Source organism: Aythya fuligula, chromosome 2, assembly GCF_009819795.1.
Source record: "Aythya fuligula isolate bAytFul2 chromosome 2, bAytFul2.pri, whole genome shotgun sequence".
Lineage (NCBI taxonomy): Eukaryota > Metazoa > Chordata > Aves > Anseriformes > Anatidae > Aythya > Aythya fuligula.
Genome location: NC_045560.1, coordinates 114,481,577 through 114,506,462, shown reverse-complemented (window position 1 = coordinate 114,506,462; position 24,886 = coordinate 114,481,577). Strand labels below are relative to the sequence as shown.

The window sequence follows — 24,886 nt, the reverse complement described above, 5'->3', positions numbered from 1 at the left end:
ATTTTAGGTTATTTCCTGTAACTTTTCTCTAGATGTAAAACTGAGATACATAATTTAATGTATCCGTTCTTCCCCAACCCCGGATATTTCATCAAAATGGCGCCTGGTGCCAAATACAGAGTGAATACATTAGATTTTTTCTTGGATTTCAGGATAAATTCTCCAGTCTTTAGGCACAATCTTTGGAAAGTAGGGGACATTGTGTGAAGTTTAAGGTGTTCAGTGATTTCTGTCCTTTTCCAATTTTGATTTTCATACTTTGATGTAGAAACATGGTCCTCCCACACTTTTCATAGGTAATTCTCTATATTGGAGATTAATCTCTTTTCCAAATCCGTAAGCTTGTGTTTCTCTCTCATACTCTCATATTCCACATTCTGTTTCTGATTTGGCCAGTGGTTCCCCAGACTACGGTAGCAGCTACATAAGGATTCAAAATGTCTGTCTTTGTAGAAAAACAGTATGAAAAGCACTGGCATATGCTCTGTCGTAACGTTGTCTCCCTCATAGTTACAAGTAGCTATGTGGTAGAGGCGTATGGTCAAATTCCAGAGAGTGGCTACTTTCCATGCTACTCTCAAACATTTCCCTAAATCTCACTACAAACTCGAGACCTACAGTAAAGGTCCTAAAACTAGGAAGGATGCAGGAGAGAGAATTTGTTCTGGTGGTATATTTTTGTTGTTGTTTGTTTGTTTGTTTGTCTTTCCTTTGGTATTTGTTTGGTTGGTTGGTTTGGTTTGGTTGAGCATGGCAATGCTGGCTATGTACAGTGATCTGCTGGCCTGTTATGCTAGGAACAGTATACATATTTCTTCAACAAGTTGGTAAGCTGCCTTAGTAGCCTGTAAGTAAATAAGTAGCCAGTCAAGTAAATCAGAAAATGTGTAACTCTGGCACACAGAATTAAGCCTGAGTTTCTATTACTCTCTTGGTCTCTTCATGCCATTAAAATATCTACCAATGTACGATATTACTGACTTTGCAATCATACATTTTGGTTTAGTTTGGATCATCTACATATGCATGGTTTTCCTTAGAATATGAAGCATTAGCTGGGGAAAATGTTACTCCAGTTTGGAGTTACTTAAAAAATGTGGAAGTGTATTCTGTACTGATTAAAGAAAGGAGTATACGTACAGGCATTAAATTTGGATACATCATACTACTTGTGTTACACTTGGGGATTGTGTTCTATTTGCATTTATATTTAGTGGGTGGAACAGATGGTAAGGACAGTTTACTGTGATGCATTCATGAAAATGAGCACTTCTACACAATTGTCGTTTCTAACAGGGCATTCATTTGTTTGTAATGGAGTCTTTGCAGTACTGAAATACAGTATGTTGAAAATATGTGTTAGAAAAGGTTATCCTATGCTGAATGCAAAGCCATCCTTGTCTAATTCAGTTACTGTTGTTTACTAATAAGTAAAAGGAAATTGCAAGAATGTTTGTGGGAGGCTGTGACTGAAGGGGAGCATATCAGTTGAGTAACATCAGTGTTGATAGCAGTGAAATATTCGCTACAATTGTTTTTTTAGCAATTCTGCAGGAGTTTGTGTATGACCTAGTCAAGACCCCTTTTGCAGCATCATTGAAATATTTGGAAGAACAACAAACCAAAGCCTGGAGGAGTTTCCTAGGAAGTGTTAGTCTCAAAGTTGTTCTGGCCACCTGCGCTCCTCACTTCTTCCATTTCTGTGTTGAGTATTGCAGTATGTTAAGACTGGAAGGCAAAAAGGGTTATGGCAGTATGTATATATCCTAAGCAACACTAGTTAGTTGCTTTTCAAAGGACTTTATAAGGTATCTTGTAATATTATCATAGAAATAAATCAAAATGAGGCCAGGCAGGACATCCAGTGGTCATCTAAATTGTTTGTCAGTCACAGGGCAAGATCAGCTATACGCCTGTCACTCCTGGCAGATATTTCTCTACAAATTCTTAGAAGTTTTCCACTGATGGAAATTGCAATTCCTCCCCATGGATTTAATCTGGTGTCTTCTTGACATATGTGGTTAAAAGCTTTATTTTCCCCATATCTTACCAGTAATGTTTCTTACTGTGGAAGAGTTTAAGCTCATTACCTTTGCTATCTGCTGTGGTCAGTAAAAAGACACTGATCTTTACCCCTGTACATCGGACTTCTATATATTTTCCCCTTCCCTCTGCGTAACCTTAGTCTTATTTTTCCTCACAGACCCTGTTTTGTAGACCTCTGGTAATTCTTGCTGTTGCCTTCTCTGCATTTACCATTTTAGATCACAAGTTCTTGCAAAAATTCTAAGAAATGCATGTTTTCAAACACTAAATTAACCCTGTAAATATTCTCATCTCTGTGATCAGTTTATTCACACAGGTAGTTTCTAGCAGGTGGAATGAGTTAGGCAGGCCATAGTGCTCTGTGGATGCAGAACATAGGCCCAAGAGCAGCTCTCTGTAATGATTGATTGACATCAGTCTTGTAAAGCAGTCTTTTGCTTGGAAGTAGATGCACAGAATTATGTTGATGACATTACAAGAAAATTTGCTGCTTCTGCTGAGTTGAGTTGATCTGTTGAGCTGGAAGTAAGGATGTGTCTGTTGTGATGCTGACTGGAACATACCAAGAGCTCAAGAAACAAATACAGGGAATATAAAAGAAGCTGTTACACACCTAGAAAAGGCTGTTACCTCTCTCAGAGTACTCTTTCTGTGGACCTTGCTATACTATACAATAAAAGCTAAACTACTGGAATTGTTCTTGTTCTCATCCTTTATTTATGTTTAAAGTTATTTCTTGTTTATTCACTCCAGGACATTTGAAATGGACCAAAGCTGAGGATATTGACATAGAAACACCAGGATCTATTCTAGTGAACACCAACCTGAGGGCTTTAATAAACAAACACACCTTTGCTTCTTTACCTCAGCACTTTCAACAATACCTCCTTCTTTTGCTTCCAGAAGTAGACAGGCAGGTAAGTAGAAGCATGCAAAATTTCTTTATGTACTTACCAAGACTATTTTAAAGTGTGCTTACTTGGGCTGTCTTGATTGACTAAGAATTGTTCTAGAAAAGAGAAAGAAGAAAATTTCTTCATTAGGTAAATACTTTATTAGGTAAAACTGTTAGAGGTAGAATGAGTGTAAACTTTACCTCAGCATCAACCAGATTCTGCTTCCCTTCTTTCTGGAAATTGCTATTCCCTGATTTGTCAGAATGGAAACTGGCCAGCAGATCTTCCAAACTTGTCAAATCTCTTAATTAGCTTTCTTTTAAATCTACAATATTGTAAATAAACTTCTCATCTTCAAGACTACTACATATTTTCATCTTTGACCTTCCTGGGAACTCTACCAGCAAAGCCTAGGTCAGTGTTAGTTCTGTTGGCTTGTTCTCCTCCTACCCTTCTACACATGCCTATATATGTGTCTGCTCAGTTCCAGTGCACTAAGTTCATTCGTTCATATTTTTTACAAGGAACTTCTTGTTCTAGGCTCACTGCTTTTGGCTCATACTGGTTGTTAATCAGTTATGTCAAGGAGAAACATTTGAGGAGTAAAAGCACTGAAATAAAAGTATAACTTTGTGTAGATTCCTACAGTGTTTAGTCCTTTGTGCATTTGTTATTTAGATTGCAGGCTTCCCAGAGCAAGAAGAAATCTTTGCCACGTGTCTAGCAGTTAAAATAGTGCAGAGAGCCAGCATCAATTTCAGTCACACATTTGCTTGACTTCCAGGGGTAATCAGGGTTACTGATCTCAGTGGGTGCTACTCATGTACTTTTTCAGATACATTCTTAGGCAACCTACCCAATTAGGGCATTGAATTTTTTTGCAGATAGTCAGTATCTCACTTTTTATTTATTAACTAGAGGATGCAGGTCTCTTAAAAGAGTGATTAAAACACGGATCTTAAATCAGTAGAAAAATGGCATGAATTCATTCCTTAAGCTGTTACTCGGTAGCTTCTACCACAGTAACACAAGGGAAAGCATTGTATGATAAAAAGAGAATGAAAAATTGTATTGATGTGCATTTATTCAGCCTCTTACCCAATTACACACTGTATGTTATGGACTAAAATAACATACTTTCATAATGGAATATTTGTAAGAGAACATTAAAAAACAAAACTTCAGGAGAAACAATATAAATGTATTTATTCTCAAGCTCCCACATGGTGGTCAAAACCAGTACTGACGAATTTTAAGAAAACATTTTCCCCTGCAAAAAACAGATTTTAACTTTGTGCCCAGAAAACCTTTTACTGAATATCTTCTAGTTAAATTCATGTTTTCTCTCCAAGCATCATAAATTACAGTGTTCAGACATTCAATTGCAGGCACTGTGGCCTTATTTATAAAGTTTCTTACTTGAAAATTTATTAAAACACGGAGGCTCTAAAACTGACAGGCCATTCCCCTTCTTAATCAGTTTCTTACAGCACAGATTTTGGCAAGAAAATCAAGAGAATTAATTTAATTACAAGTCACCACTAAAAGGCAATATGTTTCTTTTTAATTAGTATTTCAGAAAACGTTTACATAACGCACACATTTCAAGTGTTATTTCAAAGGTCCAACATTATGTAATTGGATAGTATTACTTCCCAGGAGAACTAGTCACAAAAAAGAGTTGTCATGCGACACGTGCGGGTGTCCTTCTATCTCTGTTCTTCTCACAGTATTCTGTAGGTTTGTACAGAATACTGTATTTTAAGGTACATTTGGAAGGCAGAAGTCTTCCTTCACCTCTGGTGGATTAATGTAAATGTATGGCCTCCAAGTGTGATAGCTGAAGGATTGTTACCTGGCAGGGAGTAAAGTAGCAATCATCTGCCCAGTGTTCTCACTTTGCAAAGGCTGTAATAGAGAATTTGATCCCTTTTTTTGATATCTGAGATTGTGTCCTTTGCTATGCCTAAAGAGTAACATCCTAGATACGGACTGATGAAAGCAATTGAACTGATGTACTTTTCCTTCCTGTGGAAGTAAGTTAAATGGGAAACACCAGTGTGGTGCTCAAGGATCAAGTGAGGACAAGAGCAAATTCCAGCCAGGAAGTTCTGGTGAGGGTGTCTGATGTTAGTTGTTCTTACCAGACACACCAGGGACTTTTGGTCTTCCTCTTTTAATTCTGCTCTCTAAATTAAACGGGGCATCAGTCAAGCAAAAATCCTGTAAAACTATTCCTCGTTTTAGCCGCCCGTCTCTGAGCATTCAGTTTCATTGTTTTCTGTTGTTGTTTTCTTGCTTCATGTGAGCATTGCTACTTCTGCTCTTCTGGCTGTGGTGTGTTTCCTCTCCGTGTGCTGCCCTGCAGTCAGTGCTGCTGTGTTCCCCAGAGAGAGCTGCATTTCTGTGTTGTCATGTGGATGTAGTATGTGAAGTACTGTAATGAATGGCACCATAAAAATGTAATAGAGTTATGCTATTTGTATATATATAGTGATCTGTGAAATAAATTACTAATGAAGTGCAGTCTCATTTAGGCTTTATTACTGCTCCACATAGAAAAGCCCTATGATGAATGATCCTTTGTCATTTCTGTCATAAACACCATTTTTCTGGGCGGTATAACTCCTCCTCCTTAAATCGTACTGAGCTGAAACTTGTCACGCATATGTCAGTTTGAATAAGCATTTTTAGAAACCATTAGTTAAGGGAGTTGAGGCTTTCTTTCTTTTTTTTGTATGTATGAGTGGTAATTATAAATAAATAACTTTCCTCTCTACCCTGGTTAGCCTAACATGTTCAAAAAAAAGTTTAGGTCCAAATCAGAAGCTTCACGGGGAATGTTTTCAGTTTTTTCTCTGGCTTTCAAGTTTTGCAGTTGCTGTCAGGGAGCCTGTTATGGCTACATGGAGTAAAGAGCTTTAGGAAAGATGTCTCAGAATGGAAGAAGTTAATAAAAACTCTGCTTATGTTGGCAGTATTATTTTTCCTGCTCCATCAAGATTTTTGACAAAGTGGAAGTGCAGGATCTTTTTTTTTTTCCCATAGGACAAGATAAATTACATCATCAGTTATTCATACAAGAAATTGATTTCAGCTTGTATATTAATTTAAATTTTATTTCAGTAGCAATGAGGCCTGTGTGTTATTCTCTGTATTCAAAATGCCTGAAAAATAAATTGGATCAAGTTGGCAGTCATGGTAGTAATGTTTCATCAAGGATTTCATTTGCTTTCATTTGGGTTTGGTGGGAAGTAATATGTGAATGTTGTTCACAGAAGCAGCCATGACCAGACTTGTCTGTTTAGTGGGCTACTCCAAAATTTTACATCACTGGATACAGAGAATTTCATGTCTCCAGTTTGGACATCCTGATTTTGAGCTCTTTGTCAGCCTAAATGGTCTGAAGGGCTCAACAACCTTAAAGCTCAGCTGATGCAGAAGCCTCGTGTGGGATCCCCCCATGAGAAATAGATGTCTGAGCTGTCAGTAACAAAACATGTAGGTGTAGAATCTATGCGGAAAGCAATGTTCCTGCAAAAAGATTTCACTTACCAGAAATCCCAGCAAAGAATTTTTTCTGATCAGCTCCAATTAGAATGCTCTGCAGCTACAATGGAATTTTCTTCAGAGAAATACCTACTTCTAATATTAATACATCAATCTGATATGTCGGTATAACAGAAGCCTTCCTGACCACCTCTCAGCAAATATTTATCTTCAAAGCAGAAAGTTTCTGTCTGTATCTAGACGCTCTGTTGCATCAGCATCTGTAACTATTAATTGAACAATGAATATCATGCAAGGATAGTAACATGTCTGTGTGGCAGATTGCTGAAAAGGAATGGCAAGTGACAATATCTTTTCTACACCAGCTTCCCATGTTGCTGCTACTGAGGAGTCAAATTGCCCCTCTTAACTCTGGGGTATGGGCAAAGGGAAGGCAAGTAGGTACATTTAGTAAGCTGCCAAGAAACGAAGTACTGCCCTATCTGAACAGTAGCAGAAAGCTTAAGTGATTTTGCTTATCCTTAGAGAGCTACACAAAATGTTCTTTCCTTTCTGATGGCTCTGAAAAAAATGTGTCTTCACAGAGTCTACAAATGCTTAAATAATTCTGATCTTTGAAATTTTAACTCCTGTATTTCCTCTTCTGGTAGCACTGGGTTCTTGCGAGCTTCTTACAGTTTGCACCTGCCCTGCCCTTTCACATAGGTTGGGAATTTCAGGAATTTTCGGTATGTTACTTTGTAGTGTCCTTCTACCTGACCAAACCTATTCATGAATAGCATTTTATAGCAACAGAAGATACCCTGGCAAAAATTTTACTGTCTGAGCTTTACTTGTTTTATGGAAGAAACTGAGCATTCTCTTTTTCTGAATCAGTCTGCAATTTATAGATAGTCGAAGTAGTTACTTAAAAGCAGAACTGTAAACTTAAATATTCTCAGGGAAATACTTAAGCCATGTAATATTGTAGAATTGACTGTATTTCAGGTTTATAGTAAGCCAATTTACTAAACAGAAAAGCATGACTTACAGATGAAAAGATTCTAAAATGGGTCAAAACTCACCTTAATCTCTTTTTTTTTTGTTTGTTTCTAAATCAGAGAATCTCTAAATAATTACTGTCTCGTGGGTCAGTGCCAGTATTGTTGTTACACGATACCATTATAGCATATTGTCATTTCAAGGTCAGCTCAAGGTTTCTGTCTTCACCCACTCAATTTAAGTTGATGCTGGCACTTCAGGTTGATTATATCAACTTGGAAAGGTTCCCTCTCACCTTGAAGTGAAAAAACGTACAGGTTGATGCCAGCCAGTGATTTTCTTTTTTCTATTTAAAACAGTTAGAAGTAAATTTGGGGAAGCTGTCTACAGAATTCCATTTCAAAACCTCTTTGCTTTCATGTAGTTTAATTTAGCTTAATACCTGTTCCTATCATTTAAGCGACAGTAACATTGTTTTTGTTATGCCCAAAATATTCCTACTCCCAGACACATTAGTTTGAGTTCTGCAGGGAAGAGAGGGTAATGAATAATACAAAAAATGTCATACATTCATAGAAGACAAGGAGGGAAGCCTGGTATCTCCCATTCTGACAATTGTTATTTATTTCAGTCATTGAGTTCAAAGGAATTAAATAAATGCTGTCCAGTGTATGTTTTACTGTATATTAGATGTATATTAAAAGAGAGAAGAGGAGCTTTATTTTCATATTTCTTTCCTTGTAGCAGTGTAACCATCTTCCTGTTCACTTTCTTAACTTCATCAGTGCATTAAGATATTTGCCATTGGACCTTTCCAGCATTTTCTTTGTAGGAAATCAAACAGTGCAGAAATTAGTGTGTATTATTTACTCCTAGTTTTTTTTTTTACATTTCTATCTGTGCTATTATAGTCTAGTAGTAGCTCAATGGTTACCTTATTTTACTTTTCTGCTAATACTGCAACCTCTTAGCTGTCCTTTTCAGTTCTCTATCAGCAGAAACCTCAGTAGCTTTTAAATATTTATTATTATGTTCCTGTACGTTTGAGTTTTACACTGAAATAGTTTTACGGGTATGACAAAAGCACTCAGTTCAGAGGAAAACATTTGAGGAAGAAGGTGAAATGTAACATGTTTTCTGCATGTAAGTGTATTAAAAAGCTGTTAAATTGACATCCCTATGTGCGTTGTAATTGAAGGTCATTTTCTGCCAAATGTCTCCTTTTAACTGACATTTTTTTCTTTGGTTTTATTGGTTAATGTGGATAGCGTAGCATTGTTGTAATGTGCTTTATTTTTACAGCTTTTAGGGTAGTTTTAATGTAGGTATCTTATTGGATGGATGGATGGATGGATGGATGATGGATGGATGGATGAAGAAATTCCAAAGCATGTAAACTGCCTTTTCAGGTCCTGGGGCTCTGATTCCTGAGCTCTGCTAGAGAGCACACTCTCTTCAGAGAGCCTACTTCCCCCCAGCTGGCCCCTCTGTCCTTATGCTGGAGTTAATACCTTTTTTTTTTTTTTTTTTTTTTTACTAAACACAGCTGTATGGATACATCAGCACATTTCACAGTCATGAATTAACAACAAACATCAGTTTCACTTTACGTGAATTGAAGGCTGAAGGATTTTAATTCAACATCCCTCTTGGCTTTAGCTACAGAAATACCCCTCTAGCCTCCCTAGTGCAGTCCAGTGGGGCTCACTGCAATTGCATTGCAATCTGGCTGCTCTGTTGGAGGCAGCAATGGAATGCTTGCTCACTTGTTTGCAGTAATCCTCCAAGGTCCTCCTCAATATCAATGCTTCTACATATGTAAATAGAGAGTTTTACATTTTTTATTGTGTCGTATTTTGTTTTGTTTTTGTAAGCTTGGTCACTGTATTTCAGAAGTATGAACTAGTGTTTTCTACTGAAGTCTTAGCTACAAGCTCTTTTCACACTTAGAGCATGTCTCTCCTTCACAAACAACTATTGCAGTGGAGTTAGCAGAACTATTGCAATTGTATTTGTCTGATGCAAGGCTCAACTTAAACCATCTACTAGGCCACAGCAATGGTGCCGTGCCAGCTGGAAGCCTAAATCCAAGAGCCATGGCTGTCTCTGCCGTATCTCTTTCCACAACTCTTACTGGTGTGTGAGGGGCCCTGGGCTCATGTTTGCTTTCCAGATACAAACTAATGAAGCTTTGTTTCCCTCTCCTTCTCTTCAAATTTTATAAAGTACAGTGCACAGCTTTAAGTGCTTAAAAGGAAAAAGAAAAAAATAGAAAAAAAAAAAAGAAAAAAAAAAGGAAGAAAAAAAGAGGACATTTATGTGCCGTAACAGTTCTGTTTGCATTTGATAGAATTATTAGTACTTTTAAAAGGCAAAACAATTGATAAAACAACTCCCCTTGAACTCTCTTCCAGTAGGGAAGTACTTACATAAATGATTTTTTAAAAGACATTTTACTACGAGCTGTGTTATGAGTGTTAAAGAGGGTATAACTAAAATGTGGACATAAGCGGTAACATATATGGACACAAGGGACTGGCATGCTTCAAATTATACGTCTATTAAGGATGCATTGCAGTGCTGCGAGGTGTAGTGTTTCAGCTGTTCCTTCCTTGCAAAGTGCTAATAAAGTTGGTCTGCAGTGCCTCCAGTGTTGCCACTGTAGGGCTGCACTGATGTTATGTGGAGAACAGAGCATGCCTCGCAATCCCAAGTCTGAAGATAGAGGAGGACTTATAACAGGGTGGTGGATGGAGGTGCGGTGAAAAGATGAGCATGTAGAAATGATCCATCTGTGCTTCTGCTACAATCACTCTCCCTCTTTTTTTTTTTTTTTTTTTTTTTTACCCTTTCTTTCTCCCTCTCCCTCCCTCTCTTTTTAACTCTGTCTCTTCCTCCATCCCTGCCTGCCTCTCTCCCTTTGTAACTCAACATCTCTATTCACTATATGTGCCTTGTTTAAAGAAGGCAAAAAGAGGTTGAGGGTTTTTTCCCAATTATTTCAGAATATTACTATTCTTTGTCTGTAAATTACGTCAACTCAGATTTCCTTTAGCTTGTTCTCTCCTGTCAGAAGAACATAGAGCCTTTTTTTTTTTTTTTCATAGGCAGGCAAATTTTTCTAATGGCTACAGAAATGGGATAGGATGCAGGATTCTCATTTATGACATATCAAAGTAATATACTAATTTTAGATGTTTACATATAACATCCCCTCGCCTCCTGTTTCTCTGGACCAAAGGCATAAATCTTTTATTTTTATCAGAAGCTAGAAGAGTAGACTCTGGCTTTTATATTGCTTTTTCTGTGCCTTCTCCAACATTATTGTTGGGTAATTTAATAGTTTTTTTTTTACTTTCTCCAAGCCTACTTTCTGAAATAAGTTTTGTGTATTTGTATTGCGCATTTGTAAATACTTGCTGTTTGTTACATGTTCTGACATGCTTGGGATTGGTAATCATATGATGGATATAATCGAAAAATAAATTTTAGTCAAAATTTTCATAATTTGAATGCAGTTAGAAGGTACTCTTGGCTGCTTATTCTGATTTTCCTTACATTTTACTTGCTTTTTGATTCATTTTAAAACATGCTTTATCTTTTTCATTTTGCTGGGTTCATTATTCTCCTTAAATTCTTCATTTAATTTCTTGCATCTGAGCCCAACCAGATTGGATTCTATTGTCGTTCTTGACACTACAGTGTATTGGAATGAATATAGCTATCCCACTTGTCTTCTTGATTTAGACAAGGTCTAAATTAACAAGTCACATTTCATTTCGAAAACATATGTTTGCAATTCTTCAGTCTTACTCGGCATATTTCCTGCTTTAGTGAAGATGGAAAAGGTCTTTGTTTCTTTCTTTAAAAGACTCTTCCTTTTCTTCTCCTCTCCTCTTGTTGTCTGAAGCAATTATCCCTATGGTAGTAGATAGTTTCTTTTTCGTCTTTAATATTTTACTTCTAAGTTTAGTCTGGTTGTTTTTTAAAGGACTGAAGTAATATTTAGAATTACTTTCACCATCTGTCTTCAGAATCTGTCTTTTCATTTTGCATTCAAGGACAAACTGTCTGTGCTATGTTGGTGGTCAGATGGGAATGACAGAGTTTTACTTACATGTATAAGGACTGATAACTTCATCATCAGGACTAAATAAAATTTAGCCATATTCTGGGTCACTCTGCTGCTAAAATGTGAGACCTATGGAAGAGAAATCACAGAGTGAACATTAGCGCTCAAGTTGCATTACATTAGTATTGCTGTGAGTTGAGAGGTATAGCATAAGCAAGTATTTCTCCATGTCATCTACCTAAAACATGAAGTTAGACTAGCTGAGTTCGTTGCTCTGGGAGCAGCTCTTAGGTCAGATTCATGTGTTGCTGTCTACCATAACCCTTTATGTTGAATGTATCTATCTTATTATTCTTGTACTTCTCAGCTTTAGTATTCTGTGTCCACAACAGCAAAAGGGTCGTGAAAGGTTGCATCTTCTCAGAAGCAATTTTCTTATACTCCCATATCCCTACTTTAAACCCAGAATTTCTTCCATTGTTGTTGGCCTTAAATACATGGAGATTGAAGGACAGATTTTTCTTCAATGTCATAGTTCTGTGAGTAAATGTGTGTATTCATTCTTGTGTTTGAGATGAGCCTCTAAATGTTCCTTATCTTCAGGCAAAGAAACAGTTGCTATCCTTTTGTGTCTGTGTTTTTGGCAAGTCCTGAGTGTTTTTTCAAATGTTCTGTAGCTTCCAACTGCATTACTTCTTTCACATTCCTACCATCTGTGTCCTCCAGACCTAAAATCAACATTTTGTATTAAACTTGGTAATTACCAACTCTTTTACTATTCATTTTCCACTCCCCACCCCCCTTACTTTATTTTTTTTTTCTGTTCATCTCCAATGTTATACTGTGCCTTTTCTCTGCACATGTCTCAGTTTCCTTTTTACCATTGATGAAAATTTGCTTCCCTTCAGGAAAGACAGGCGGGAAAGACAAGGGGATTAGTTTACACTCTATGTAAAGGAACAAAATATGCGTATGGAGCTCTACTGTGGGGTGGATTACAGTCTGGTTGAGAACTTGTGGGTCAGGATCAGAGAAGAGGCCAGTGGCATAGCTGACATTTTGACAGGAGTTTGTTATACCATCTGATCTAGCTCAGCACTGGTGAAGCTACACCTAGTATATGGCATCCAGTTCTGGGCTCCCAAGTACAAGAGAGATGTGGAGCTGCTGGAGAGTTCAAGTGAGGGGCAACTGAGACAGTGAAAGGTCTGTAGCCTCTATCCTCCAAGGAAATGCTGAGAGAGCTAAGACTGTTCAGCCTAGGGAAGAAAAGGCTCAGGAGGATGTATGAGTGTGTATGAATACCTGATGGGAGGATGTAACAGGACAAGAAGGAATGGACACATGGGAGTCCATTGGGAAGTTCTTATGAACGTGAGGTAAAACTTGACTGTGAGGGTGACAGAGCACTGGAAAGGTTGGCCAGAGTTGTTGTGGAGTCTCCCTCCTTGGAGGCCTTCAGAAGCCATCTGGATATGGTCCTGGGCAAGCAGCTCTAGGTGGAACACGTGGCCTCCAGTGGTCCATTCCAACCTCAACCATTCTTTGATAGGGTGAGAAAGTCAATAGACTCTTCTTTAAGTAACTAAAGGAAATCTGTGTCACAGATTTGTTTTTTATCTCAGAATCACAGAATGTCTACTTCTCTCTTGTACTGAGGAGCCCAGAACTAGACACAGTACTATAGGTGTGGCCTTACTTATGGGGGACATTAACATCTCTTGTGTTGCTGGAAGGGCAACACATTCCAGCCAGACCCAGTACAAATAGAAAGCAAACAACAAGTTTTCTGGAGGGTACCAGGATATTTCTTGACAGTGGTTAGTGGAGTAGGCTGCTGGGATTTATGCATAGATGGATCTGCTGTTCAATGGCATGGAATAATTTGTTGGGGGTTTAATAGGTTGGGGGTGTATTAATAAATGGCCTTGCTAGCCTTAGTGATAGTGACTGTGGAGTTCAGGATCCTGAGGTGAGTGAATAAGGACAGTAGCAGAGTATAGACCCTTCAGGTGAACAAACTTCAGCTTGTTAAGGAAGCTGGTGAGTGGGATCCCATGGGAGGCATTTCTGAAGGGCAGACAAGCTCATGAAAGCTGGCAGGTGAGCATTCTCCAAGAATTAGAAGTTTTCATACCAATACTCATAAAAACAAATAAATGTATCAAGAAAACAGCTTGGCTAAGAATGGAACTCATGACCATGATCCAACACAAAAATGCAGGTGGAGGTGGAAGTGAGAACAGGCTGAAGAAGGAATTTTGAAACTGCCCTAGCGTGTAAGAGTGGTGTAAAGAAAGCCAAAGCTCAGGTGGAGCTGGAATGTGAAAGGGATATCAAAATCAACTTGAACAGCTACTGCAACAGTAGTAGTAATAGCCTGGACAAGGAAAATTTGGTACCACTGTTGAATGGGGTGTGTGATGTAGTGACTGTGGACACATACAAGGCTGTAATAATTCCTTCTTTGCCTCTGTTTTCACCAACGAGGTCTCCCTGGCCTCTGAGCTTAGTGAAGGCATTCAAGGAGAACTGCTATCAGTAGATAAGGACCAAGCCAAGATTACTTGAGAGAACTTGGCTCATAGAAATATATGAGAAGCAATGGCCTGCAATCCAAGGGTGCTGAGAGAGCTTCCTAATGTCTTTGCAAGGCTGCTGTCTAAATCTTTGAAACATCATGGAGGAAGGTCCCCAGTGACTGGAAAATGGAAACATTGCACCCATCTTCATAAAAAGACAAAGGAACCTGTGTGTCTTGGTTGGCAAGCAAGCTGTACTTAAGCCAACAGTGTATCCTGGCAGGAAAGAAGCCTGACAGAACCCTGAGTTGTATGAGCAGGAGCCCAGCCAACAGATCAAGAGAAGTGATTACTGATAGCCTTTCTATCTAGAAAGACATTGGCATATTGAAGTAAGCCCAGTGAAGTTCTACCAGGATGGTTGAAGGACTGGAGCACAGGTGAGCTGGATTCATTCATGCAGAAGAGGATGATGTGGGAGGATATTATGTCATTCCACAGCTAGCTAATGGTAGAGTGTAGAGAAGACAGAACTCTTCCTGGTGTCATGTAATGATAGCATTAGAGGTGCTGGACACAAGGTGGAACATGGGAAAATCTGATTTGATTATCAGGAATAATATTTTCACGCTGAGTGGGTGTCCAGAGGGGCTGTGGAAGCTCTCTTCTTGGAAATACTCCAGCTTCATGTGGACAATGCCCTAAGCAAGCTGCTTGAATTGGAATGACTGAAAACTAGGTGACCTCTAGAGGTCCTATGTATGATTCTGTAGCTTTTTTCTACTGGTCATTCTTTCCTTAGTCCTGTCAGAAAATTTTACTTAGGTTAATGTGTCATGATTTCTTCTTGAGAGAAATGATTTCTTCTTGAGAGAATCATCTTGGTTAGGGCTCATTTCTTTATAATCTTCTGGGTTCTTTGTTGCATTATTTCCTTTTTTAAAAAACAAACAAACAAACAAACAAAAAAAAAAAAAACAGGATTTGAAATCTATTTTCTCTGTGTGTGTCAATGTTTGGATATGGAAAACCAGGAGTAAAGAGAGCATATTAGTTGTTAATTAGTGAGCTAGCTTAGCCCTTTAATTTCTTAGTGTTGTTGTTTTCATTTGTTAGTATATCACATTTTGTGCCTGACCTCTGACTTCTAAACCAATTTAAAGTGTGCTGTGTTAAGATGGTTCTTTCTGTCTTCAACTCTCATGTTGGGGCACCTCAGACAGGGTTGTTTTTTTTTGTTTGTTTGTTTGTTTTTTTAGGACCTGGTAATGCCACTGATGTTATCCCCATACAGTTCCTTTTTCTGGATCTCTGGACTCTGCTTTCCTACCACATCTGGGGAAACTATGGGTTATCTATCATATCTACAGTTTCTTCCTGTGGCCTCTTGAGCTCTGTGTATTTGCGGCCGTTTCTCTTACAATATAAGGTTTACCCAAAAATGTCAGTAATCCGATACTGAGGCATTCCATAGTGAAGCATTCAAAGCTGGACATTGAAGCTTAATGGCGTTAGTGGGGCTTAAGTGTAGGAAAACATACACTGTTTTGTACTAGAAATAATGATGTGAGTTTTTTCACTGGTAGTTTCTAAATTAGATTTGTAAAGAAGATATGGTCAAAATTATGGACAACTCAGCAGAAACATCTGTTTGGTCAACTATTAAGCAGCAATAAGGAGGCTGCATGAAAGAAAGAAAATGCCCTTTACTTAAATAAATAATATTAGGTCGTTTTCTTGAATATTAAGTTCAAAGTTCTATCAAGTTGAAAAGCTACAGAAAGGGCCGTACACCAAAATTTACATGAACCATAAACATTTGTTAAAAAACAAAATTCTTGGATTTAGTCTTTTTTAATCTACCAGAACTAAATTAAATGTGAAGAGAAGCAAATTTAATAATAGTCAAGTGCTGTATTTTATCCAGTAGGCAACTAATTCATGGAAGTCTTTTGTGTACTTAAAGTTAGCATTGATTGTTGGCACACTATATCAGATATAAATAGAAGATGGTTGATGCATACATATGAATAGTAGCCACACTTATATCTAATGTGCTGAAATGTTTATGTGAAATAAAAATCCCCTTTTTCAGTCATATGCCACCTAAGCTAAACTGAAATAGAAATCTTCCCTTTAACAGCTTTCCTAATGATTGGCCATTATGGAGTCTTTTGCAAGTTTTCTCTACATTGTCTGTTCCTTTCAATTATCAAGGGTCAGTCAAACTTCTGATTTTATCTGATACTGTTACCATATGGTACCATTCCCATACTACTGACTGCTGAAAAATGTAGTATCTTCACTTAACAATGAGCTGTATAGCAGAAATCCTGTCATCAGAAATGCAGCCAGTGTTTAACAGAACTTACAGATTTTTTGTGACAACTACAGCTGCTTTTCCTTCTCTTACTCAAGCGCTTTCACACTCGTTCTCTATTACAGACTCGCCAACTGTTACAGCATCCTTTTAGTTTGGTTCCATTTATCACAATCTCATTGAATGGTAGTTGTATAAGTGGAAAAATGACTTTCAGATAGGTAACGGCATACTTGAACAGTCAGCAGTATTCTGTAGAAATTGGAGAAACTTCCTTAACAATTTTCATACTAGAAATACATGTAGGTTTATTTAAAAGTATTTTTAAATGTGTTAGAGTTAAGTTTTATAGTTGCCAACTATTATTTGACAGGGAAAGCTTTAGCTGTGGAGAACTTGACATAATTGGTTCCTGGATTATTAGCCAGAATACTGAGCAAGAGGATCATTGTTTTGTATTATGTAGAATTCAGACTAAGATAAATGCAAGCAGACCTTGTTAGAGTTTTGGAAGAATGTGTCAGCCAGAAATTAAATAGTCTAGAGACTGACAAGCACATGTAAGTTCTGCTTCCCTTGTCTGTGCTTTCTTCAATTTGCAGTGGTAACAATATTGGCATGTACAGAGTGTATGGCCTTATAATGCTACTCTCTGCAGCTATTCTGTAGACCTATAATGTATATCGAAATTATAATTTCTGGCTTTTAGATTTGATGAGAAGCCTGTTCTGCAGATACGTCACACTCAGACTAAAGAATAGAAGGTATCTTGCCTGGCTTTTTAATATGTTGCATCAGCTGTCAACTGCTAGCAAAGGAGTTGTTTATGGACTGAGTAAGGCTCCTCCTAGCTGTCACAAAGCATGAATGTGGTGGCCAATTTGAAAGGTTTATGTTAGAGAAAGATGGGGCCAGATACCAAGAGTGTGCAAGACAAGCAGAGAGAGAAGATAGTGCTGAGAAGGTGCAATGCTCCATGCTATGACATCCACTTACAATAGTGAGGAGCTAAGTACAATCTAAGGTTTAAATAGTGTGCTGGCAAAGCTAAGCTATTATCTTATGAAATCACAGCACTTCTAACAAAAATAATATATAATAATAATATAAATAAACAATTAACAATAACAAAACAATAATAAACAATAGTTCACTAATAAAAGTTTTGACTAGTTCTGCAGCTACTTAATTGCAATTTATAAATCCTAGATTGCTTAAGAGAATGTCATGTGACACACTATTATTAAAATCAAGATATAAAACTTGTGCATTTTCTCTTCTATCACAAGGCCTTTCATGCTGTCAGTAAGAAAATAAATTGATTTGACATGATCTGTTCTTGACAAATCTATGTTGGCTGTTATGTTAACTTCCAAGCAGTTGTTTATAGTGTGATATCTTGTGCTTTAATCATTGCACAAATTCTCCAGAGCATGAAAACAGAGGGAGCAAGCAAGATACTTGTCCATGGTATCCATAGGCTTCTTGTACCAATCGAGACAAGTGGTATGTAGTCTAGTACCCAACTGCTTCTTCGAAAGGGTGTAGGTCTCCTGTAGCTTCTGGGTTGTGTCCACCAAGGATCAACCCATACGAATGTCTTTGGATACCCTAGGTCACCTCAAAAGAGACTATGCATAGGCCAAAGAGGTGTCCCGAAGCTGGCATGGTCTGTAAGTCTAGCTGTGCTTATCTCCCCCTATTTGCACACAGGTGACACATATATGCTGTATATATAAAATTATATAAATTTGTATATTTTTGCATTTGTCACAGACCCTCTTTGCTGCTCCGTGTGTTCACGAAATCTGTCTTTTAGTAGTTCTGAAATAGATTCACAACTGGGCATTTGGGAGGTTGGTCCATCAAGCCGAGCTGATTTGAATATGTATAAGTATTCATCTTCTTGCTTACTCAAGAGTAAGATCTTAGCCTTTTGTTGATGTCATTTATTCTATTAAACATCTCAGATATTTCTGGTCAAGATGGAGGCAAAAAAGGCACTATGAGCATTAGCTTTGTCTATGCATCCCTCTTGTTTTTCTGCTGTATTGCACAGTGGACCTTTTTTTTTCTTTTCATCATCTTCTTGATCGTAATATACTTACAAAATTATTTCTTTCAGAGATTGATATGTCCATTGCCAACCACATCTCATTTTAGCCCTTTAAGTTCTACTGTAGTATTCTTGCTCAGTAAGTTGACCTCATTTCCATTCCCTGCATGATGTGAGATCAACAGTGGGGTCTTCACTAACACAATCTGGTCTCATTGTACAATCCCAATTAATCCTTTGTAGGATACTTTGCACTTGGTATGGCCAGTATTGTTTATTTAGAGATCTGTGAGGTTTCTTTAACTTCTTTTTTTGCTTGCATAGGGTCCTTGGGGGATTCACCCAACTAATTCTGCTGTTATGAAAGTATGCTTAATTGAAACACTTTTTTTTTTTTTTTATTCTGCTATCATTAGTATTTTTTTTCACAAACAAGCTTTAGTCTTTAATATTACTATGAGTTATATGAATTACCATATCTCCATTTTGCCTAGTAAATCAAAATATTGGTTGTCAACTACATCTTCCAAGACCTCCTACATACCATTTGTAGTACTTGCATTAGTGTTCAGCCATTAGAAACTGGGCTAAGTTTCCACTGTCATCATATTGGCTCCTTCTTTAATACCTCCTTTTATAAATAAACTTGGTTTGGGCAGAGATGCATTACCTAATAATCATCGTGTGTGGTTTTGTTGATTTAGTTGTGTACTTTACCAGGGGGCTTGACTATTGCCTTATGATTTGCCCATATTATTGGGCCACATATATTAATACAGCAGTAAGATTTGAAGGATTTAGCTAATCATCACAGCATGTTCCTTTCTTATGTGAGGGCTATTCTCCATCTTTGCTTACCTATTGCCCTATATCTAAACATTCTTGGGCATCCTGTCATAGGTAAAGATGCCAAAGCCAGTCTGACTGTAACAGCTATTCAACCACAACTTCATGGTCAGTCTGTGCTGTTAAAAACATCAGCAGATCCCTAGGCTCCATGATGAGTCTTACAGCCTCCTTGGCACTTCTGATCCAGTCACTGTCATTTCTTGCTGCATTCTCAGATCAAAGGTAGATGGACATCCAAATTTAATAATCAGTGAAATGGGTGGATTTTACAGTCATCATACATCCCAAGATGTTATTGAGGGTCTCTGTTGTCCTCATTCCACTTCGTTTCCCTCTCTGAATCCATTCTGAGGTGATAAATCTCTTGGATGCTGCAACCACTTGCTTTTCTTTCTCTGTTGTTGGGACTGGTTCCTGTCTTTTGCCAGAACAGGTTCTGATTTTGACATTACAATTCTCTGTGTATAAAGATTTATGAAGGTTTGAAGGGATTAGTACACAGAGAGTTTTTTATTCTCTGTTTATGTGCTTGGGTACCATTGTTCTTTGGTATCTGAATTTTAGACTTGCCAAACATTTACCCATGTAAACTAATTAATGTTGCCTGAGACTGACTACTTAAATTTTGCTTGTGCCCATTTCAAATATGCTGTTTCAAGAAGGATAGGAATGTAATGTTTTTTGCCTTGTGCAACAGCCATGTGAGTTTATACTTCGTCAGGTCAATCCTAAGGAGCTTGTTTGTGACTGGTTAGATGGGGAACATTTTATCCAAATGTATCTGTGGAGCACATATCTAGTTCTGCTCTGTGTGTCATGGTGTGTATTTTTTTTAAGTTTTCAGCAGTTAATGACAAGGTAGGTGGCCTTTAAGAAATGCACTACCTTGTCTCTTATGTTGTTTTATGAGCAATTAACAGAAATTAATTTGGTCAGTGCCTTTGTTGTTACAGTTTTCATTTGTTGCAGTGTGTTACCTCTTTGTAGCTTCCTTGCTAATTTCTGAGCTGTTTGACAAGGGGAGGGTGGCATAATCTGCAAATTAAGACATCTAAATTTGGATGTGCAGGTGTGCTAAGTGTATAAACTCCCTTTAAAGACAATGCAGATGTAGTCAATGCATGAAAAACAGAGCCTAGAGAGCTGTTTGTCTCTCTAGAAAGCAGTTGCCAGCTTACTGGTCATCAGAATAGTCCTCTAGGCTCCACTGAGTGCACTGGCTAGACATCCACTGACATTAATGGGAGATAAGAAATGTAGGCCATGTCTAGACGTTTACGTTAGTTGTTTTAGTCTCAAACTGAAGTCCAGCCAGGGACCCCTCCATCTGTCTCTTTTTAAGTTGCATTTGTATAAAGCTGTAGTGTCTAGGCTTGCATGCCTTTGGTACTGTTACTGTAGGTATAAATAGCAGTACCAGTGAGCTAGTGAGATCTTTTTCATTGAATGATCATCTATAAAGTATGAGTTTTGATGTTGTTTTTGTTGTGATTAATGGTTCTCCCTTTCTATTTACCTCTTCAGAGAATCCCAAAAGCACTTCCAGTAGTGGCATACAGCCACTGATGACAAATGTGCAGTTTTGGCAGTGTATGCTGGTATTTGGTAGTATCACCTGGCTCTTGCTTGTGCATTGGGTCAGAATTATTTGTGCACTTTCTGTCTTCCATTCCACGTACTGCTTCACAAGTCTTGAAATAGGCTCAGGTCTAAGGTCAGTTGATAGCTAGAAATTGTCATGTGCACCTGTACTTGGGTGGCTAAAATAATCTTAGTAGATAGCCTGTTGTTTTGAGAGTAGAGATTTTAAAAGAGAAGGCAGTTCACTCCAGTTACAACATGAACCACCTAGCTTGATGATAATGACTGTGAAATCTGTTTCGTTTTGTTGTTTTTTTCTTTTTTTCTTTTTTTTTTTTTTCTGACAAAAACCCATGCTGGACAATTCATGCATCAGACTTCATGATGACCAGTAGGAGGTTGTGGAAATGTGTGAGATCAACAAATATGAATTTGTGCACGTTTGGCCTACCCAGTATAATGGATGTGTAAGAAAAGCACAAAAATCAGTCATCAAAATGTGTTACAAATTACTCACCCAGTTTACAGTAGTCTGCATTCAGAGGATGTCCATTTGGTAGAAGTTTGTGCATATTGAGCTGTGTAGTTGCAATCTGTTCTAAAGCTTCCCATCACTTTTCAGCAGATTTGGTAGAAATTTTTAATTCTTTTGTGATTGTGTGGAGCAACAAAGTATCTGGTACACCACAAATATTTCTACTGATGTCGTGTTTGAATGTAGATGGAGGGGGTAGGAGGAGCACTGTTTCATGCTGGCTAGTTTAGGTTGCAAGTGTAGAAGCCCTGATTAGGAATCTGATCATCTTTAGGCTTCCTTTACTGTTGGTGAAGACTGAGGAGCTCTTTCAGGCTGATGAATAAGAACATCTAAATAGGTGTTTATTTCTGTGTGCTTATATTCAAATAATCCTTTTTCTTGGAACGAGTTCCCGTTAGTTTTAGAGATCTTTGGTGGAAAATACAGATACAAGTCTTCCCCGCTGCATGTGGACTTTTGCTTTTTGATTGTCAAGAGTAAAATGAGCCAAACCTGTCATGTCATCCATCTAGCCATCTTTCCAAAGTGATTGTCTCTGTAACATTACATCCCAAATGTGGCTGGTTTAGTTTTTTGTTAGATTTCAGCATAATGGGTGTGCTAACTCGATTCCTGCCTCCTGCCCTTAACTGAAATTTTATTGTGAGAAAATGAGCTGCTATGAGTGCCTTATATGTGATTTTCTGCTATAGGGCTAGCTTTATCTGAGTCTGTGTCTCTATTCTATAGATGAAACAAGGGAGATCATAACATGTTAAGAAAGTCGGTCACTAAGGTTGTCGCATCTTCAGAGTCTGGAACTTGCACTATATACATCTGTCACAGGTCAATTTGATGCTGGTGCCCAGTACCAGAGAAGTGCTTTTGTTCCATGATACAAAATAGCAGTGGTGTGTCTCCATATACAGAAATAAAATACATTTTTTCCTGTGTGTAATAAAAATGCTGCTAAGTTTTTCATTTTTAATATTTTGGAATCTGTAATGCAAAGGTGTCAAAATGTATTTTCTCATAACTTCCGTCTTTTGCACATGATTCCTTTTAAACACCTTTGGGAAATTCTGTGAATTATAGGACAGTTCATCCCTCAGGACAAAATATAAAAGCACAAAAGAGGTTTAGTAGCAGTTTGTAAAAAGCTTATAATTACATAAGTGATGCGGAACACTTAGTTTGGATGAATTTTTACTTGTCTCACTGATTGCTTTTGTTTGTTTGCTTTTGTGTAGTGAGGTATGATCAAATGATGTGGTATTCACATGTAAGCTCTCATGTAAGAAATATGTGATACTTCGTAGCAACTAGATGTAGTGGATCGTTACTATTTTTATAAATAGACAGGGAGAGTTTTGAATCATTTGTAAGGAAGACAGAAATAGTAGATTTGCTAATTTCTTGTGTTCTGATGTTCTAACCAAGATAAGGTAACCTACTCGTATACTCTCATGCAGCGCTTGCTGTATCCTCGCTAAAACAAGTATGCTTCTTCAAGTAGAACCGCAAAATTAACCCTAGCCTTATTGTCACAAGAGATTTTTCAGTAGAACTTGGAGGAATATAATGGAAGTAGCTGTTGGTGGAAAAATTACCCAGCTCTTTGAGAACAGCATTTGACTTTTTAATGCTTTGTAATGCAAACAGATGTTGTTTTTTTAGCAAATATGTTTTTGAGTTTTGGGTGTTTTTTGTTAGCTTTAAATAAAAATGAGGAACTTCTAAAAGCCACTGTGAGTTCTGCTTAGAGGTATTCATTCTGAGACATAATTCTATCACTGTGCTCAATCAGAATTTAAAGCTCAATAGAATACAACATAAACTTCTCAAGAAATGTTTGTTGTTCCAGCTCATTAACACACTGTCTCTGCTGGACAGCATTTTTTAAATGCCATAAAACTTAATAGTGTATTTAAGAACTGCTTTATTGGCATGTTTCTACAAATTCTCATTTAGAAGTAGTGGTTAATTATGCTGTCTCCGTTGTCAGAGGATGGAGAAGTAAATACACCCTTTGGCTTCAAAAATTTCAGTTTCCGCTTAAATTTTTTGGATTAGGTGAATGTGTATTTTATGTGTGAGATAAGATTTCAGTAGAGGATATGTTAGCTAATATTGTAGGAAGAAGACCACTTGGTCTTTCCAAGTTTAACAGCAGAAAAAAAAATGTCAGCCTAACGTCACCTGACTAGTGTGTTGAGAAAAAGAGTAGAACATCTTTGTTAGTATCATTGTTTCTGGTAGACAAGTGTTCCCTGTTGTTTTTGTTTGTTTGTTTCAAATAACTAGATGTACAATTACTAGTTTTATGACTGTTCAAACTTGTCCTATTTTTTTTTTTCCTGTGTAGAAATCTTTAAGTGAATCAAAAATAGCTAAAAGATTGTACTTCTTGGTAGTTGTTTTAGCTTTTGTTTTCCTTCATTTGGTAGTGGATCTGTTTTCTGCTCAGTATTATTTTGTTCCCCTATTACATTTTGAAAAATTCTCTCATTTACCTCATTTCTTAAGCCGTTGAGCTCCTTTAGCTTTTTTTGTTGTCATCCTTTTCTCTTTGAGCTTTAACTGAGTGAATGCATTCTTCCTGTTCCATTCTTAGCACAGGTGTTCTTTGATCTCATGTTTCTGAGCATGTTCAGCGAAGTCACTGAGGTCAGCCAACTCTATATTTTCCTGCATTTTTGAAGAAGAAATTTTGACTGCTATGCATTAATTTAGCTAAGTTATGTGCTGAGAGCTTAGGGAAATGGTTTAGTGGGGACTGTTAGAGTTAGGTCAGAGGTTGGACTCGATGATCTTGAGGTCTCTTACAACCTAGAAAATTCTGTGATTCTGTGATTCTGTGATTTAAGAGGGTTCCAAATCCTATTTGATTTAAAAGTTTAGTCTTGTTGCATTCAAATAGAATTCTCCATTTTAATCTTATTTTTCTCTCTTAACTTAAATTATGTGTACCATGTTTACAAAATGGTGCCTGCTTTCAACATCCCTCCATTGTGTTTTAGTCTGAATTCTTCCATATTGTGCTAAAATAGACCACTGGAAGCTTCTCCTCTAATTATTATTGTCTTTCCACCTTCTGTATCATTATATGATTTCCTGTCTAGTTTTTGGTTGTTCCAGCTATTTAAATCTTCCATGATTTCTGTGGCTACCTGAACACAAATCTCAGTAAAGCTTTTCCCAGTTGACAGTTCATCAAGGCAATGACAATGATGTAGTCAGCAGTCATTTTTCCTTAAGTTTGTTTTTATTTTTTTAATGTAAGCAGCCTTAACATGATGTTTTTGATCTTGGAAATATATTTTCCTAATACTTTAGAGCTGTAGAGCTCCTTCTCTGGAGATATTTAAGGCCTATCTGGACACCTACTTGGGCAACCTGCTTTAGGAAACCTGCTTTGGCAGGGGGGTTGGACCCGATGATCTCTTGAGGTACCTTCCAACCCCTACAATTCTGTGATTCTGTAACAACTAATCTAAATTGGTCCACAAATGACCTGTTTTTCCATTGCTGCTGGT

At 37.5% G+C, this 24,886-nt stretch overlaps 1 protein-coding gene across 6 annotated transcripts in view; it reads left to right on the top strand.

Moving 5' to 3' along the window:
- ASXL3 (ASXL transcriptional regulator 3) overlaps positions 1–24,886 on the top strand; it is a 126,030-nt gene that overhangs the window by 82,387 nt on the left and 18,757 nt on the right. For all 6 annotated transcript variants that reach the window (XM_032180777.1, XM_032180776.1, XM_032180781.1 and 3 more), the window contains one exon: positions 2,800–2,963. In XM_032180777.1, the coding sequence (XP_032036668.1) occupies positions 2,800–2,963 (164 nt within the window). The remainder of the gene's footprint in view (positions 1–2,799; positions 2,964–24,886) is intronic.